The sequence below is a fragment of the Onychostoma macrolepis genome, chromosome 13 (assembly GCF_012432095.1).
Source record: "Onychostoma macrolepis isolate SWU-2019 chromosome 13, ASM1243209v1, whole genome shotgun sequence".
NCBI lineage: Eukaryota > Metazoa > Chordata > Actinopteri > Cypriniformes > Cyprinidae > Onychostoma > Onychostoma macrolepis.
Window position 1 is genome coordinate 23,346,555 of NC_081167.1, and position 19,527 is coordinate 23,366,081.

General features: G+C 38.1%; 1 protein-coding gene across 13 annotated transcripts in view; it reads right to left on the reverse strand.

Annotated features, from left to right (window-relative positions):
* Nucleotides 1-74: 74 nt before the first annotated feature.
* syne2b (spectrin repeat containing, nuclear envelope 2b) overlaps nucleotides 75-19,527 on the reverse strand; it is a 109,597-nt gene continuing 90,144 nt past the window's right edge. For 12 of the 13 annotated variants that reach the window (XM_058795762.1, XM_058795764.1, XM_058795769.1 and 9 more), the window contains 21 exons: nucleotides 19,055-19,180; nucleotides 18,428-18,583; nucleotides 16,287-16,445; nucleotides 15,899-16,065; nucleotides 9,943-10,105; nucleotides 9,347-9,534; nucleotides 9,100-9,250; nucleotides 8,499-8,681; nucleotides 7,589-7,726; nucleotides 7,313-7,507; nucleotides 6,914-7,220; nucleotides 5,823-5,891; nucleotides 5,297-5,427; nucleotides 5,078-5,201; nucleotides 4,786-4,985; nucleotides 2,986-3,186; nucleotides 2,412-2,540; nucleotides 2,083-2,274; nucleotides 1,936-1,983; nucleotides 1,678-1,727; nucleotides 75-821 (listed from right to left, as the gene is read on the reverse strand). In XM_058795762.1, the coding sequence (XP_058651745.1) occupies nucleotides 611-821; nucleotides 1,678-1,727; nucleotides 1,936-1,983; nucleotides 2,083-2,274; nucleotides 2,412-2,540; nucleotides 2,986-3,186; nucleotides 4,786-4,985; nucleotides 5,078-5,201; nucleotides 5,297-5,427; nucleotides 5,823-5,891; nucleotides 6,914-7,220; nucleotides 7,313-7,507; nucleotides 7,589-7,726; nucleotides 8,499-8,681; nucleotides 9,100-9,250; nucleotides 9,347-9,534; nucleotides 9,943-10,105; nucleotides 15,899-16,065; nucleotides 16,287-16,445; nucleotides 18,428-18,583; nucleotides 19,055-19,180 (3,288 nt within the window). In that variant the 3' untranslated portion in view covers nucleotides 75-610. The remainder of the gene's footprint in view (nucleotides 822-1,677; nucleotides 1,728-1,935; nucleotides 1,984-2,082; nucleotides 2,275-2,411; nucleotides 2,541-2,985; nucleotides 3,187-4,785; nucleotides 4,986-5,077; nucleotides 5,202-5,296; nucleotides 5,428-5,822; nucleotides 5,892-6,913; nucleotides 7,221-7,312; nucleotides 7,508-7,588; nucleotides 7,727-8,498; nucleotides 8,682-9,099; nucleotides 9,251-9,346; nucleotides 9,535-9,942; nucleotides 10,106-15,898; nucleotides 16,066-16,286; nucleotides 16,446-18,427; nucleotides 18,584-19,054; nucleotides 19,181-19,527) is intronic. The other variant, XM_058795760.1, reaches the window with a different exon arrangement.

Here is a 19,527-nt window from a genome sequence, read left to right on the forward strand (position 1 = left end):
TGATGCCTCTCTGTCTCTCTCCTCCATGGCTTTGACCAAGAAAATGGCAGCTAAGAGAACTACAAATAAAACATATTCATCAAACAAGAAACAAGACTGTATGAACACAGCTGATATTCAAGCAAGTCCCGTCACTCAGACATATAAACAGGGCTTCTAGTTAAAAACACAGGCCGACTCAAAGCTTATGAGCCTATAGGGTTCAATTATGTTATTTATATGTCAAAAATAAATACATTTGTGTGAAGGAGTATTCATTTCAATGAATGTGCTGCTACATACTATACAATTGAAAAATGAGTGCACCTTTGATGAGGAGTCCTTGCCATTCTCTAAAAATACAAATATACATCATGAGGAAAGGCTCTTGAAGAGAAGTTTCGGATTGCTTCAGAAAAAAAAAAATCACTCTCCATGTGCGACAGACCTCGGATCCAGGAACAAGATTTGATTGTTGCTGGAAATCTATTGGATCCCAAACACAAGGGCTTTCACTCAGATTAATCAGAGCTACAGGATCTGCTACAGGAGAGTAAACCGGGAGGCTTGGACTACATTCCATTTCCTCTACTGATTGAGCTGTGTTAGTGAAGGGTACGTGTAGTTGTTCTCATGTGGGTGGGGGTCCATTGGTGTAGAGGAGCATGGGGTAAAAGGATCGGGCAAAGTTATTGGAGAGAGTGCAGCTGTAGTCGTCCTCTGAGAGAGGCACCAGACACGCCACAACCAGCAGCAGCAGGAAGAGCATGTGGAGGGGAAAAGCCGCTCGTAGGACACGATACAGGAACGGTCTCGCTGGGGACGAATTAGACCTTTCAGCCCTGCAGAAAAGACAGACAGTTAAAAAATTTTACGCTACTGCTAAAAGGTTTGGGTTTAGTAATATTTTTTTTAAATGAACATATATTCTGTAAGGATGCATTAAATTGATCAAAAGTGACAGTAAACACTTACATTGTTACATTTTTTTTCTTTTTACCTTTTTATTGATCAAAGAAGCCAACAATGTTTTTTAACATTAATAATAATAAATGTCTCTTAACCACCAAATTATATACAATTATTTTTGAAGGATCATAACTGCTCAAAATTCAACTTTGCCATCTCAGAAATAAAGTATGTTTTAAAATATATAACAATAGTACAAAACAATATTTTAAATTGTAATAATATTTAACATTATTAATTTTTTCCTGTATATTTGATCAGATAAATGTAGCTTTGATAAACATAACAGACTTTTTTTTCAAAAACATAAAACCTTACATTATAATATATTATAATATTTTATATAATATTTTTAATTAAAAAAACCTTTTGTAACATTAATAATGTCTTTACTATAACTTTTGATCAATTTAAGGCATCCTTGGTGATTAAACAAATCTTTTTTCTTTTTTTTTTTATCTTACTGAGCCCAAACTTTTGAACCTTTAACCTAAAATGAGAATGCTGCTTTAAAAAAAACAACATGTTATTTATCAACTATGCATAATTCAATGTGAGTTATTTCTTAACTTTGTGGCTTGTGAAGGTCAACATAAAGTACATGATGAAAGTGGAGCAGATGTGTAAAAGTGAGAAGAACTAGAGAGTGTGAAGAGAGTACTAGAACACATTAACTTGGCAAAATCACACGACTGAACACAGACGCATAGTAATACTATCAGTGTGTACCTTACACCCGCGGCAGATCCCCGTGTAACAGCCTGAACTCCTGCGGCTTCCTAGAGACATCAGAAAAATGACTCAGTGTTTGTTACCTCCTATTAATCATGATAAACACAGACTAGAGATTCTTAGAAAACCCTCATTTACTGTTACTTTCAAAACAGTAATTAGAGCAGCGTTAGAAGACAAATATATATATTATGAAGTCAGAGCTTAGTAATTTCCAATCTGAACAGGGTGTTAATGAAGAGAGTGTTTCTGTACCTGCTGTTGTGTTGATGCTGTCCTGCCCACATTTGGACAAGTTGAGTCCTGCAATAGAACATACAGGATCAAAACATCAGTGTGTGAAACCCACCTGGCCTGCAGAGAAAGCTTGTGCTTGTGTGTGTGAGACTGAATGAAACGTACCAGTCTGCTTTGCAGCGTGTGCAGGTCGTGTGCGATCTGTCTGATCAGCAGTCGTAACTTGTTGCTGATGACGTGAACCTTCTCTTTGGCCTCCAGAGTGTCTTCTCCCTGGTCCTGTAGCAGGATCTGTGAGGAGATCTCCTGCAGGCAGTGCACCTCCCTTTCACGAGACTGTAAGTCCTGCTGAACAGCCTGTTATGCACAGACAACAACCCATATATTAAGATATGAAGAAATTTTGTCCCACGATTAATTGTTTTTTTCATCCAATTTTTGTGGGGGCATTATTAGATATTGCACATTAACAGCACACAAGCACACTGTTCTACCTTGAGGGTGTCTCGATGCTCTTGCAGGATGTTGAGGTCTGTGTTTTGGTCATGGATGTTGACCATGTAGCGCTGGCTTTCTGCTTTAGCTAACCACAGCAGCAGAGAATGAAGTGTCTCGTGAAACTCCTGTGAAAAGGAAAATGGAATAAACAGATGAGTCTGTGTTTCTCACAGGTCTTTGTTACATGGTGCTTGTGTGTTTTAGGCTTCACTACAAAATCTTTACAAAAGCCCTAAAGGAAGTTACAGGAAAAAATAGCACATAATTTGCCCCCCCAAGCTTGCTTTTTTTTTTTTTTTTTAATTACATTTGATAGAACTCTGTCACGGTATGCTGTAGCTTTAAGAACAACGTGTACCCAGCACTTCTGAAACCTCTTTCAACAAACAACTAAAAAACAACTTTGTGGTTTTATGGTTTTGTAAAAGTGGAAACATGTGAAGGTGCAGAAACATGAGCTTACTAAACGCATCTTGTGTTGCAGTTGCAAAACAAAAAACACTCATGGTACTTTACTGTATTGTCTGAACTCTGGGATCAGTGTCACTTTTCAAGCTTGTTTTTCCTCACCTGACACTCCATGAGTGCTTGATGCAGTCGGTGTTCCCAGCTGTCCAGAGCCGCACAGGCCTGTGCCCATTTCTGATTGGCTGACTGCAGATTCTCACGCAGTTCGCGTAGTTCGGCGCTGTCGCCGTGCTGGAAGCCCCGCCCACTGAGATTAACTCCAATCATCACTGATTTGTAGCCGTTAAAAGTCCTCTGCATGTCCTTATGAAAGAACAAAATGACAAAATGAACCTATACGGTATATGCCTAAATAATACACACTACCATTCAAATGTTTGCTCACCAAAGCTGCATTTATTTGACTAAAAATACAGTAAAAACAATCATATTGTGAAAAATTCTTACAATAAAAAATACTTGGTGCTGGGCAACGATTAATCGTTAAAAAGTTTTTGTTTATATAATATATGTGTGTGTACGGTGTATATTTATTATGTATATATAACGACACACACATACAGTATATATTTTGAAAATATTTACATGCATAATTTATATTCATATCATTTATATTATATATAAATATATTTAATATATAAACATAACATATGTTTCTTAAATATATACATGCATGAGTCATTATATTCATATTATTACAAATTTTGAAAACAGTTGTGCTGCTTAATATTTTTGTGGATACCATGATACATTTTTTCAGGATTCTTTGATGAACAGAAAGTTTAAAAGAACAACATTTATTTGAAAAATAAATCATTATAAAAGTATATACAGTGCTGTTCAAAAATTTGTGATAAGTAAGATTTTTGATGTTGTTTAAAGACTGCATTTATTTGATCAAAAATCAAGCGTAGCGTTAGTTCTGGCAGGTAACGTTAGTCAAGCTCGCATCAGCTGACTCTCAGCTGATCCCCAGCTACCTATAGGAATACGACACCTATCTAAGCATCCATATATAAGGTCCTTCAGTATTATCAGCAGTTTTCGCATTGCTCAATAGCTAATTACCCTCCTCCATCCCCAACTCCTCCTCTGTCAGTCAGGATTCAGCCTTCTGATTCTCCATTGAATCAGACTAATTCTAAAATGTGTACATAAAATTACTGAACTTTAACGATATCTGAAATACATTTGTTGGTTCTCTTTACCCTGGGTATCGCTGCTCTCATCCATGCTAGGGTGCATGGATGCGCAGGGAGTTCTTGCCCAGAACAGAACCATACCACCAATCCAAACTGTATGCTAATTGTCAATCATCTTTGACGATAGTGGTCCAGACAGAAATACAGAAAAAAACAGCAATATTGTGGAATTATTACAATTTAAATGAACTGTTTTCTATTTTAATATACTTAAAAAAATTATTTATTCCTGTGATGCTGAAGCTGAATTTTCATCATCATTACTCCAGTCTTCAGTGTCACATGATCCTTCAGAAATCATTCCAATCTAATATGCTGATTTATTATCGATGTTGGAAACAGTTGCGTTGCTTAATATTTTTTGGAACCTGTGATACTTTTTTTTATTCCTGTGATCAGGTTTGCATTACAGGAATAAATTATATTTTACAATATATTCACATAGAAATTTAAAATTGCAATAATATTTCACAATATTGCTGTTTTTTCTGCATTTCCGATCAAATAAATTCAGCCTCGATGAGCAGAAGAAACTTCTTTTAAAAACATTAAAAATAGTACTGATATCAAACTTTTGAACGGCAGTGTATATTTAAATATATAAATTATTACTAAAAATGCACTCTCTCAAGTGCATTGTTTTGTTAACTTTGTTTGTGTCTGATTCTATCCCTCTCTAAATGTCTCTGGAAGTAAGTACCTTTAGTTTGTGGATATTGCTCTCCATGTCTCTGATGGTGATTTTTGGCTCTAGAGTTTGAAGCTTCTCTAGCTCAGGCATCACAGCGTCCAGCCATGCCATGACATCAGTGAGGTCAGAGTTGAGTTTGTGCCACTGCTGAAGATCCTGTGGCACGCTGCACGACTGCACCTGCAGGAGTTCCCATCGCTCGATCACACCTGAGGTCACAGATCGGAGGGCAAAGGTCAGATATCACTGAAACTCAACACATGTATGAACATTTCTGTAAAAGTATTACAAATAGCAATACCTGTCTTATCAGCTGCAGAAAGCACCATCAAACCATGATCATCCAGTTGCTCTTCCTCGCTCAGAATCAGTTTCACTCGCTTTATACTGTCTATACTGCCAGCACACTCAGACATGAGTTTATCCTGGAGACAGAGGAAATATAACATAAAGTGTGTTTATATGTGTGTGCCAGTGTTAATGTGTGTTTAATGAGTGTGATGCATGTGTGAGGACTCACATAGGCCTGTGGGTGGTACTGAGCGCTGGTGTCAGTGGGTGAAGATGTGAGACTCCGCATGATCTCCCTGTTCGCTCGTTTCCTGTCTGGCGCATCAGGAGAGTGCCACGGCTCCACCATTGACCTTCCTCCTAAACGAGAGACAGAGAAATATTTTAATACCTAATATCACTGAAAGCAAGCATGCAGGAAGTCATCACTCAGTTGCACAACATGCTACAGAAAACAAAAAAAAAGAATAAAGATGCAATTGGTTGCAAAACTGACGTGCATTACGAAAAACATCTGTTTGAACATGTACTGCAACACATGCAGGAGAAGATTCTTGGCAAACATAAAAACAAGCATCGTGGGATTTCAAGAACATGGAGAGCTGCTTGCGAGAGGAAGTTGTTAAGCACTCAGGCAGTGAGCACAAGGCATAAAATGTTTATTATACTTCGAGATGAATGATGGAAACGTATGCTAAAGCACGCATGCAATGTGCAATGACAGTGCTGACAGCATGCAGCAGGCTGATGCCTACCGGACACAGCCTTCAGAGCTTTAGATGTAGCTTTAATAAATGACTGAGAGCTCTCAGTGACTTCTACATCTGCAACAGAAAAGCGGCAGAAAGACAGTGATCTAAACACAGATAACAGACAGAATAATCTAGACTAATAGAGAGTCATATAACAGACAGAGAGATCTGGATGCAGTATAAAAGAGAAACAGACAACAGGAAGATGTACAGAAGATACACTACTAGAGCAGTGATTATTAACAGAGAGATTGACAAACATTGAATGATCTAATTCATCATATGGATAATTTAATTATTGAGGTACATTTTACAGCCATGAAAAATGCAAAAACAATATGCTTTCTCAACAAAAAGGCTATTGGTTTCTTCATATATTTCATCAGTGTAACATGCTACTTGCCACGCTTAATCTTTACTTTTTTTTTTTCATGGAAATACTATTTCAGTTTTTCTATACTTAGAAATTGCACATTAATTGTAATTCAGTGTGTTATTTTTTTTTTTTAACTATATCGCCCATTTCATAGTTGTAGTTGTACAGTTAATAACACAGTTGACAGAAAGCTGTGGAAATAAATATTTTTTTAGAAATACATTTAATATGATAATATTGACCTCAACTTTTTTTTTATTAATTACTTTGAACTCAAGACCCAATGACACACACGCACAAAAAACGGACACTGCAAAAATGGTAAATAGATATAGATACAGTATTACAGATTATTAGTGCATCTATATACACTAATACAGAACTGGATAAAAGGACATCTAAAACACTCAGATAGAGAATCCAATAAAAGACAGACATCTAGATTCTCTTTAAACAATTGGCAAAAAGAGCTCTATACATTTACCTAAAAGTGCAGCAGATAACAGATAAAGAGATCAGCAGAGCGGCAGATTACAGGCAGTGATAGATATACTCTAACAGAGTGTCATGTAAGAGACAAAGAAATCTAGACAGACCCTAATAGTGCAACATATAGCAAAAACAGAAATCTAGAAACACTAACAGAGCGGCCTATAACAGACAGACAGATCTAGATACACTTTAATAGAGCTGCAGAGACCAGTCTGTAAAGAGTTACCTGATAGGGCACTGTAAAACGTCAACTCCTCATCATCCTCTGGAGATGAAGATCCACCCACATCTACGGTGTGGTCCCACTCCAGTGGGATTGAATCCACACTGACGGGGGTCTCACGACCTGAGCGCTCCAGAGCAGGTGGTATCAGCTGGGACACGGCCTGGCGTACTGTCAGAGAAACATCACAACTCATCGCAGCCTCCTCTTCCTCCTCCTCCTCCCTTTCTCTCTCCCAGACCCCACTGAAATCAGCCGAGTCCTCCGGATCTGTGTCTCTGTCTGAGAACTCTCGGTCCTCCTCACGCACCTATGAGAAGAAAAAAGTGGGAAGGGTTAAAGTCAGTACTCAGTCATGAGAGCATTGTTCGGTGTTTGTGATATGAGTCTTTTCAAACTGACCGGGCGTCTGCTGATGAGACGGTGGTGGAATCGGGCGACTCTGCCAAACACTTCCTGGCAGTATGAGTGCAGCTCCTCTAGTTCATCTTCAATGAGTACGGCGTCCAGCGGAGCACTCTTCTGGATCAGGTTCTCTCCAAATACAATCAGAGCATCGATCTTATTTGTGTTTAGAGTGATCTCCTGCTGAAATGCCTGCAGGAAGTAAATTCACAAATTATTTTTCAATCTGATTGTGTAACCAGACTTTTAGACATAAAATCAGAGTGTACTGACGTTTAGTTGACGCATCTTTTCATGGATATCGCTCTCTGAAAAATGCTCCACATTGGTGAGCTGAAGGTCCATTTCAGTCAGCCAGACCAGAATCCCCTCCCGCGTTCCTTCAAAGTCTTCCCGTTGAGATGTGAAGTGCTGCAGAGAGGAGAAGCATTTAGAGTTCAGAATCATTTTAGAAAATTGAGGTTTGCCCAAAAAAGGTACACTTTGTTATCATGGAAACGAAGATTTAAAGGTCAGAGATGCAATTAATTTTAACATTTTCAAAGGTTTTTAGGTTTATTAGGTGCCATTTCCAAACCAGGCAGTATTAAAATGAGAATTTAATATATAATAAAAAGTACTGTTAAAAACTATGGGGTTGGTAATATTTTTAATGTTTTAAAAGAAGTCTCTTATTGTCACCAAAGCCACATGTATTTGATTAAAAACATGTTGTGAAATATTATTACAATTTAAAATAACTATTTTCTATTTTAATTTATTTCTGTGATGGCAAAGTTAAACTTTCGGTCTTCAGTGTTTCATGATCCTTCAAAAATCATTGTAATATGCTGATTTGCTGCTCAAGAAACATTTCTTATTGATATAAACAGTTGTGCTCCTTGACATTTTAATTTAAACTTTCATACGTATTTTCGGGATTATTTAATGAATAGAAAGTAAAAAAAAAAAACAGCATTTATTTGAAATAGAAATCTTTTGTAACATTACAAATGTTGCATTGTCAATTTTGATCAATTTATTGTCTCCTTACTGATTAAAAGAATAATAAAATAAATAATCACACACACACACACACATATATATATATATATGTGTGTACTGTATATGTACACATATGTGCCATACTGTATATATGACTTTAATAAAAAAAAAAAAAAAAAAAGTATGACTCGAGTCTGACCTTTAACCTGCGGAGCACAGCGGCCACTCTCTTCTGTAACGTATCCCAGCGCTGGTTTCCCTCGTGCACCATCAACTTCAGCTTACTGGCACCGTCTGTCCGGTTCTCTCGTGCCAGACGTCGGTATTGTTTGTTCACCAGTTCCAGCTGTGTCAGGCGCTCATGGACCTGGCGCTGGAACGCCTGCATGTGCGTATGTTTAAAAACAGTGTTAATAGTCCAATAGATTACATCTAGACAATCACAAATTTGAAAGCCACTACAGTCTTAAAAACAGGTTATTTATTGCCATTTATAGTTCCATGAAGAACCTTCAACATCCATGGAACTTTTCTATTGCACAAAAGGTTCTTTATACTTGAAAAAGGTTCTTTTGATTATTAAAATGTTCTTTACACTAAGAAAAACAGTTCTTTAAAGAATTGTTCACTGAAATGATCTTTGGGGAACCAAAAATCGTTCTTCTTTGGCGTCACAGCGAAAAACCCTCTTAAGAGTGTATTTCAGTATTCATTTTAATCTGTATGAGAGTTCTGGTGCTATTACTCAGATGATGAACAGGCTACTATGAGTGGAAAAAAATCCTTAAACAGAATCAGACCTCAAACTTTTTGAGTTCCTCTTTAGCACAGGTGTACAGTACATCTTTGGTGGCAGGGTTGGCCGCTGTACGTTCTGCCGTGTTCAGCCACTCTTCAAAGCGTGAATAGTCATCAAGGAACTTGCACCACAGACGCCATGTCTCCTCGATCCTGCAGGGGACAGTATAGAGCACGGTGGTCAGAGGAAAAAAAACAAATGAGTGACATTATGCAACCAAACATGCTGATTTGGGTGTTTGTATTGACCTCATTCTCCTCTCCATAGACATGGCACATATGTTCCTCCAGCGGCGGTCCAGGCTGAGCGTGGTCTGCTGAATGGAGTCGTTCTCTCCATCACTACCACAAGCGTCCGCATCATGCAGCAGAACATCACACAGGGTCAAAACAGACGCTACACCCTCTGTGTGCTGTTCGATGTCTCTCTGCAAGCCCTAGTGGAGAACAACAATATCACACTCTAAAGGCCTGCTCACACCAAGGACAGGAACTGTAATGATAACTATAAAGTTTTAATAATTGTTCTTATTCTATGTGAAGAGGAAAAAAACTCCAAAAAACTCAAACTATCAGTCGTCTAAGAAAGATGACATTGCAAAGACATCAAAGTAATGCAAAAAGATACATCAATGTCATCTCATATTAGGTGAAACTTCATGTAAATTTTCAATAATGGAGGAATATACACTTAATGGTAAAGATGAATAAGCTTTAGTGTCCCCCTTTACATATTCTCACCCTAAAGCATTGGTGCTTAAAGAAATCTACCTCATAACGCATTGTGCACTTTAAACATATATATTAGTTTTATTGTGGTTTTGTTATATATATGCGGCGATTACCTGATGCTCTACTAGTTTGCGCTGTATCTCATCACTGTGGCAGACGCTGTAGATGACAGGTTTGGCCAGTTCACCCTCAACGCGGGAAAGCCAGGTACGGAGATTACTCATGTTCTTATCCAGCTGCTGCACTGTCACCAGCGTCTCCTTCAGCTTCCTGACCCTGAAATACAATCAGTCAGTCTTTCAATCCCTTAATTTTTTTTTGCTGGAGACAGGAACAGAATTGGGAAAAGACCTTAAGCTGGGTTAAGTTATCGCTAAAAAATTCCTCTGGAGACAATGAATGGGATTTTTACTTTAGAAACCTAGAAGATATGGATATAGAAAGGGATACTTGCAATGAGTTTTGTTCTGTGTGGTGCATGAACATTCCTTGACCTAGTGTCCTTCCTATAGCTAGCCTGCCAGCTGAGGTTTACAAAGACACAATGCAGGACAAAAGGCTTTTTATTAGGTTTGAGTGTGCAGTGACCCACGTCTGGTCCTTCTGTCGCAATCTATTCCACCCAGACCAGAACACTCAGTGTTAGGACTATCTGAGAATGTAGACGGCTTTCACGCCACTGTAAGAGTGACGTCATGTGACTAAGAGGATGGGGGCATTCCTTCATAGTCATGTGACATTTCCAATGGAGGTCCGACCAAAACAAACCGGAGTGCTGATGTGGAAGAAGTGACATCACACAACAACTCAACTGCACGTGACAGCAATGCATCGAATCATTTGGTGTTCGTATCAAGAGGGTTTATTGATTCTTACTGTGACAAACATAAGCACTATTTGCATTTATCACATGCAAAATGAAGGGAAAACACTTTAATAAAATAACAAATGCATGCAGTCACTCAAAATATTTGGTGCAATGAAAAAAGGCAATGAGACAAGATGTCCTTGCTGTATCACATCAATATAAACACAAAAGCCTCAAAAGATGACAAGATTTAGAAATATATACTATATAAATAGTGTTAGCTATTCATGATTCTATATGCATGATTCCAGATGCATGCATCTTGCATTTTCTTTGCAGCCTGATTTTGGTGCATATCTGTTTAGAATTGAGAACATGCACCATCTGCACATCACCAGCACGCACGTCCTCCCTGGATACAAGTGTGTTTCCATGCAAAGCGGAATCTGAACAGTCCTGCACTGAAGCTAGTGTTAGCCACAGAACACACACTGACAAAAGCACTGCCCATCCCCCTCTCACAAAACATGCATGCTTACACGAAAGCCCTGTGTGTGTGCAATTAGCAAACACTTACTCGCAGACTGGTGAGGCTCCATGGCTCTCTCGTGTTAGCGTTAGCATGTCTGTCTTAATGGCTGTGGCTGATCTCACACAAGCTCTCACAGACAGTGGACTGCTGTATACATCACCCCACCCTCCTGTCCCTCTCTCATATTCAACCCCCCCCCCTCACTGAACGGCCAAGAGATGGAAGATGGTGAGGATACTCCCATGTTCCCATCACTTTCTGCAACTGCATTACAAATAGGCTATAGCCAGTAGTTTTAAATATTTAGGAACATTTATAGACTGTCATATCACAGACAGCAATTTTGGCATGAGCAAGTATATTTTAGAGATGTGTTACAGGAATCTTGCGGAGAGTGTTATGCATTTTATTATGACAATCTGATACAGAAATCAAATCTGAATATTAAATGTAAAGCAAAATTGTCTTGAGTTGTTAATGTAGCAAGCTTGATTGCAGACAGAGTTGGGGGTAACGCATTACAAGTAATGCGAGTTACATACTAGTAACACATTAAATTTACAAGAAAATATCTGAGTTACTTTTCCAAATAAGTAATGCAAGTAACTTTGTTTTCCCATCTATTCACTGACACCTCTCCTGTACCCATGTTGAGAGAAATTGGAAGTGGAAAGCAAAGGCAGAGGCACTTTCTTTAGCCTGACGCTTATTCATTTCACTTTTGGTGTGAAAGGGCCTTTACAGTTGCCAAGAATATAACTTTTGGGGTTTTTGTTATTAAAAATAAACAATTAAGCCCATCTCAGGTGACAAAAGTAATGCAAAAGTAACGTAAAGCATTACTTTCCATAAAAAGTAACCAAGTAACACAATTTTTTTTTATGCAATATTGTACTGCATAACTTCCCCTAAAACTGACTGTAGGTAACACACAAAGGCAACCAAATCATATTTATGTATCAAAACCTCAAAAGTTAAACAAAAAGAATTCATCTTATCCCTTAAATTCTCAATTTCAGTAGTTACCTGTAAGGACTGGTTGTATTAATTAACCAATTGAAACCAGCTAAAAAAACCCCAAAACAAACAAATATAAATAGAGGACCAGAAATATTAAGCTATTTCTGAGAAGAACTCTAGCATCATTTGTTTGTTGTATGTGGTATTATGGGTATACAGGGTGAGACTGAATGTGCAAAACTAGCGTGCGGCAAACAGGTACTAATTACTGAGCAGGTTAGACAGCATCATGTACTTTTGAAAGTCATTTTCTTTCACATATGACATTCTTGCCTAACCACAGCTAAGAAAACAGTGTAAAAATACATCAAAAGAATATGTGTATGTTTGTCTTTGTGTGAGTACATAAGAGTTCAAACAGGGACTTCTGCATGTGTTGTAGTCCTCTGTGGTCTGAGAGTATGTGCCATGGGCCAAATCTAATTAAATCCAAACCTATCCTGAACAGATAATTAATCCCAGAAGAACACTGTGCCATTTCTCTAAGCAACAGGTGAGGGAACTTCACTAATGATCAAGGCAACTTAAAAGAACACACAGAAACAACACATAGAAACATCTTCAACACAGAACACCATAGCTACACTAGCAACATGCTAAAACCCACTCAGAACAAGTGCATACAGTAGCAGTAACAATTCCAAGAAGTAAAAATGCAATTCAAATACCCAGATAATGAAAATGAAAAAAAAAAAAAATGAAGTGTGGAATGTTGGACATTTCACACACTCAACAGCTTCCTTACATAGCAGAAAGACAGAGGCTGTCAGAATCTGATTCTGGATGACAAAATAACATATAATTCATACTCTAGATAGACAATGCAGGGTATAAGTGTGTAGCATATAATGCATAATTTGGGACATGTCTTGCATCTTCCAACATATTTTGCACAGACATGTACCACTCATATTAAAGTAGAGCTAATTTGTAATAATTGATTCAGGTTCAAACTTCTCTGGTATGCTTAATTTCACTTCAGCACTTCAGCTAAATGAGTTAAATAAAGATAAATCTGGGCCACAGGGGACCACGTTGGTGGGCCTCACATAGGCAGAGCTGCTTGTCAAAATCTTTCAGTCTTTAGAGGAGAGTACTTCACGGGTGTTGGGAATATTCAGAGCACACTTCAGCTCTCTGAATGGTTTAATTCAATTGTCCCACTTCACGGTTAGTCAGTATTTGATATCCATTCAGGATGATAGTCATGGTGGATATAAAGACTATTAAAACGTGGAATCTTCTTTGTGAGGGGAGACAAAAAAAACGCACACACACACAAACAAACAAACAAACAGGCAATGCTGCCATACACCCTAAAATAAGCTTATGGCCATAGAAACACTTCCAGCTACAGGTGTCTAAACGTCTGAGTGAAAACTGGAAAACAAATTTACTCATACAAACACCCACAAAAGAGTCCTTAAAACAGGGAGTAGAGAGTTTTAATGAACTTTCCTGAGTAGGAATCTTCAAGATCGTTCATGAGTGTGTTCAGTGGGGGTGTTTTCAATGTAACATCTGTCCCATGTTGGTCCTTTGTCCAGCAATAGTGAGCAGAGTTTTGTAAGACACCAAGGGTTCAATAACACAATGGCTGCCATCACTCAGCAAATAGCAGAAGAGCAGAAGGACAGAGTTTTGATGCTGATTGGCCGAGAGACACAATAAGTGTAGACAGAAGACTTAGGGGACGGCGAGTGGACACAAAGGCCTGTGCTAGCAGACAGCAGCTGCCGCGTGTGCAGATGCTGTGAGGGTGAACTCTGCTGTGATTTTAGCTGACAAAAGAGTCGGACGTGTCTGTGTCAACTTCTGTAATCCTGCTTTGAAACTTGTCTCAATCGCACACTCCCATTTGCAAGTTTGTGTGATTGACACACACAAATATATACATAAAGTGCCATTCAAAAGTTTAGGGGCAGTACATTTTTTAATGGTTTTGAAAGTCTCTTATGCTCACCAAGGCTGCATTTATAAGCTTAAAAAAAAAGTAAAAACAGTCATATTGTAAATTATTATTACAATTTAAAATAAATTATTCTAATTAAAATAATTTATATTTTAATATAATTAAAATGTAATTTATTCTTGTGATGGAAAAGCCACATTTTCAGCAGCCATTACTCCTGTCTCCAGTGTCACATGATCCTTCAGAAATCAATCTAATATGGTAATTTGGTGCTCTAAAATGTCTTATTATTATTAGTGTTGAAAAAAATTATGCTGCTTTTTTCAGGATGAACAAAGTTCAAAAGAACAGCATTTATTTGATTCTGTAATATTATCAATCTTAGTGACCCCAAACTTTGTAAATATTACAAATGGTAGCGTATACAGTATATTAATATATCTCTTAAAAAATAATCTCTACACACTTGATAGTGACAATGAAAACAGCGACCAGCTGAGACAGGCCCAGGCATGCTGGAGTCATGCTTGTGAACTTTGACCTCAGACACAGTGAAAACAAATGACTTATTATCGACACAGGCTCAACCCATTACTGAAACACTCTTTTGATATACACAATGTGAATTTAAAGGAATAGTTCAATAAAATATACATATAATGGACAGTCAGTTGGATCATTATCTCTGACAGGGTGATCTTGTATCACCCCGAAGGTGTTTATTTTTGGATAACAAACCTGTTGACTGTATGCGTTTTGGTTAAACTCGTGCTTGTCTCAGTGGTTGATGGGAAGGAATATTGACAGGCGTAAAGCTCCAGCTCAAGGTGAGAGCCAACAAACAGGCAGATCTCGTGCCTGGTTACCTACTGATCCACAAAGCTACTTTTAGCGTCTACATGCACCTGCACAGCCAGTGTTAGCTCTAAAACCTTGACATTAGTGGCACAGAGCCAGAGTTAACATTCAAATCGCTTACAGACATTCAGAAATCTGTGAGGCTGGGAACTATGATAGAAATGTTTGTAGCAAGGCATAATTTGTCTGACCACCTGTTTGCAAACCAGATTAAAACAAGCAAACATGCTACTAACACAATAACGCTGACAGTTTTTGAGACCCTGCTACCTACAGAATTTTAATTAGCGTCAGTGTGAATGCAGAGATTTTTGCTCAGCTGCAGATGTGAAGATCTAAAGCTCTACACGTGAATTTATCTGCTGCTATGAGGCAAGAGGAAGCTGAAGGTAAAGAGTGCAACAGGACACCGCCTTCTTCCCGTTATAACGTCCAAACCCTCTCTTAAGATAAATGCAGAAAAGAAAAGCAGACTCGGAGACAAGAAGTCAACAAGCTGGCCATCAATGTATCATGAAGCTACAGCCACCATCTGTCTAATCAAAGAGCTGTCAATCAAACGAAGAGCAGGACAAACCAACCCCCTCCATACGCTTCATCCACCCTGATACCGCCCATCTGGACTGATGCCACGTGCACCTCTACATTTCAATCTCTCTCTCTAGCAGTTTCTGATTCAGTGGAGCTGATGTTTTCGCTGCACTGAATGTGATAAAGTGCACTTCCTGTCTGTTAAATAAAGTGTGACTGAGATGAATTGGATCAATGTCAGATTAACATCACTATGCCTTACGAAGTACTTTGGAAGCAGTTCATATCCCATGACCCAAACGCTTTTAAAAAGCCAAAGTTTTTAAGTTACTTGTGCATCACAGTTTTATGGTCACATTCTGTGTTATGTACTTTGTGACCATGCTCAGGGTTACTCTAAGGTCTTACCTGGCCTCAATGTGATCAAACAGATGCTGCCAGCGGTCATTGATGTCCTTGATCTTGTCATTGATTTCTGTTTCTTTGGTCTTGTTGCTTGCAGTGATGAGTTGTTCTCCCAGCTGTTTCAGATGTGTCTTATTCTCACTAAAGAGGTTGATCTCCTCCATACAATCCTGAAGAGAGTCAATATTTGAGTGTAAGTGGGCGAGGGAAGTAATAATGATTAATATTTTGAGAGTCATACTCTTGTTGTTTGTTTGCGAAACAGGAAATATAGCAAGCAAATGAAAGCAAATAAATGTGGAAAAAGCATTCATTTGCTATTTAGGTTTAGCAAAATACAGTGAAATGCTGGATCAGACAGTACAGTCTATCTGATGCTGGATGATCGAACCTTCTTGAGTTTCTCCACCATTTCCTCAATGCTCAGCTCAGCACTGTGTGCCACCTTGTTTTCCATCTGTGTCAGCCATTCACACAGCTCCCGATTCTTCTCATTGAAAATGATCCAGGCATTCAGTCGATCAGCAATCTCCTGCTTACGAAGTGACACCTACAGAGAGAGAGACAGAAAATACACAAGAGATATGACAGCATGAGTGCAGCTCACACAGACAGGGAATCTCACTAAACCTGTCAAAAAGATGCGCAGACCATATTTCTCACTAAAATCAAAAGAAAAACATAATAAATATGTTTTTCGCATTTTGACAATTAAGAATACACACAATTCTACGTACCATAATTTTGTAAATTAAAAAATAATAAAAATAAAATATATAAATAGTATTAATTATGTTAATATAGTTGTACTGCCTTTATACTGATTTTAAAAACAATGTATTACAGCAATTGTTACTGTATTAAATCTAATGAATCAACACTGATTACAATATATATATATTGTCAAATGTGATCTTAAAGTATGATATAGTTATGTTTTAGTGACACCCGAACACAATCAAGTAATAAAATTTGTCTCAAATTATGTGAACTCAGAATTTAACTTAATAAATTTAATTTAAAGAGATTCATAATATACACACAGGCTCATAATGGGGAAAATAAAAACATGAATTCTCTTTTCTTTTCTTTTCTTTTCTTTTCAAGTTTATGGCAAGGCAGGGTAATCCAGTTTTGTTACAAAGGACCCATATATGTGTTTAAAGACCTCTAGCCAAAACATCTTTATGTACCTTGTCACCAAAAAGTTGTAAAATCCTGAAAACTCCACAGCTGCCACATGTGGACTTCACTGTTACCAGGCAACACCTCCACGCCCCCCACAGACACACACACTCACAATCCGGCGTGTGACAGACTGATTTCCAAAACAAAGAGGTAAAGACTCCTGCTTCTATTCACTTCTGTGTGTCTTTTCTCTGTGTCCTTCACTCTCTACCATCTGCTCTCTCGTTCCAGTGTCAACGACCCCCACCCACCCCAAAACTCACACCAGACCCCCAAAACATGACCCCAGGAGACTCCAGCTGACAGATCCAGCACCATATTCATTAAAAAAGCAGCGAGACTCTAATATGATTGATGCACAGGTTCCGAAAGTAAATCAATACATGGTCACCAGAGCAACATACATCAAGGAACTTCACAGGAACAATGACTCCAGCTGAATCAATGAGAAAACATCAAATGAATCCTCACATCTGTTTCTTGGGGAGTGATGGTGTACTAACATTGTATTTAAAATAGATGGAATTCCTTTGAGCATGTCGTCTGTGTTTGTAGGTTTATTTAGCATTAGCTGGAGACAAAACTGTCTACAAAGGTTAAATATAACAAAACACCCCTTGCTAACACTTTAGTACAAGGACCCATTCTCACTATTAACTAGTTGCTTAGCATGCCTATTATTAACATATTGACTGTTTATTAGTTCTTATTAAGCACATATTCTGTATGACCATATTCTACATCCCTAATCCTACCCAATATCTAAACCTAACAACTACCTTACTATCTATTAATAAGCAGAAAATTAGGAGTTTATTGAGGCAAAAGTCATAGTTAATGGTTTGTTAATATAAAAATTAGACCTTAAAATAGTGTGACCCATTCTCAAAAGTAATGTTTAATAAATGAATGAATGAAAATAATAATAATACAAATTCATTAATATTTAATAATTTAGATAAATAAATAGTTTTAATAAAAGCTAATAAATAAATTAAAGCGTAGAGTTTTAGTTTGGTTTAGGTTTCACTCAGTAATTATAATTAACTTTAAAAAACAAACAAAAATGGCACGTCTTCATTTAGATATCAGTAGTTGCTAAGTATCTACACTTTAAACCACATACAAATAATACAGATTCATTCATTATCTTTTACTGTTAAATTTTTCCTTCAGCTTCTCACACACTAAGGTTTATCAGTCAGCTCAATGAGTCAGAGCTGTCAATGTTTAGACACATGATTCCTGTAGGCTTTATTTCCTCCTAGTTCATCTAAAAGTCTAAAGCAGAAAATACAAAAGTCTCTGGTATGTCTGCTAGGTAAACATATTTGTGTGTCTTACTTTGAGGCAGAGCTCTTCCCACTGGCAGTGCAGATGGTCCACTTGCTCTTGTAGGAGGAGGACGTCATCGGTGAGGATGTACTGGGACAGGTCCGTCTTCATGGTGCTGAGCTCGGAAAGACTGACAGCCCAGTCCTCTAAACAATCCTGAACCTCCTGCATAAAATAACACACCACTGTCACACACACTCACAGAAAACACTGCCACACGTCCCAGCTCTGACTCACACAATCTCTCTCTCTTTTTCCCTCTGGCCCAGCGAGATTAAAGCCCATGGGACAAAGAGGGAGGGCAGGGGAGAGGGGAGAGAGAGAGAGAGAGGGAGGGAGGATCACAGCTGAATAAGCCTATAGCAGGGAGGAAGGGAAATCCAAAGTGCCATGCAACTGTTATCTGTGGTTTTAGCACAAGCTAACTGCTAACTTTCAGCATAGATGCTTTTAACTTTACCAAACCCCATAACTGTTGAGGTGTGTTTTGAGTACAGTATTTTATTTTGGTTATGTTGCTCTTTTATAGAAAAAAGTAGGCAAATCTTTACCCCCAGTAATATTTCAGGTGTATTGTTCCTGTAATAAGTCAGTCAACAGTATATGAAGCAGTTCACCTCTTAAAAGTTAGTGTACCTTCACAAGGAGGCGTTCCTCTTCCATCTCCTCCTGCTGATCTGGGATCGACTGCTTCAGTCTGGCTCGTACCTCTTCCAGGCGCTGGGCCTGATCAGCTAGTCTGGTCTCACAGGTCTCCCATTTCTGCAAAATAATTTTAAAAACATACAGATAAAGGCTGCTACAATGCTCTAGCATGATTTTGATATAATATCTTATATAAGCCTCTTTATATGGGGATGGAGTTATCATTAGTCAGATAAAGCAAAAATAATGCAGAGAAAACACAGAGAGCTTATAGCTATGTGAGGGTAGATCTGTACACACAAACATATGGACAGGTGTCCAGACATCCACTGTGGAAGGTCAGTGTGCACTACATTAAACCAATGTCTCGGCTCAGAGACAAATGAAAAGTTAAGACATGACTAGGGGCAATGAAAACACACATGCGTGCACAAACACACACCAGTGTGGGGTTATCACAACAC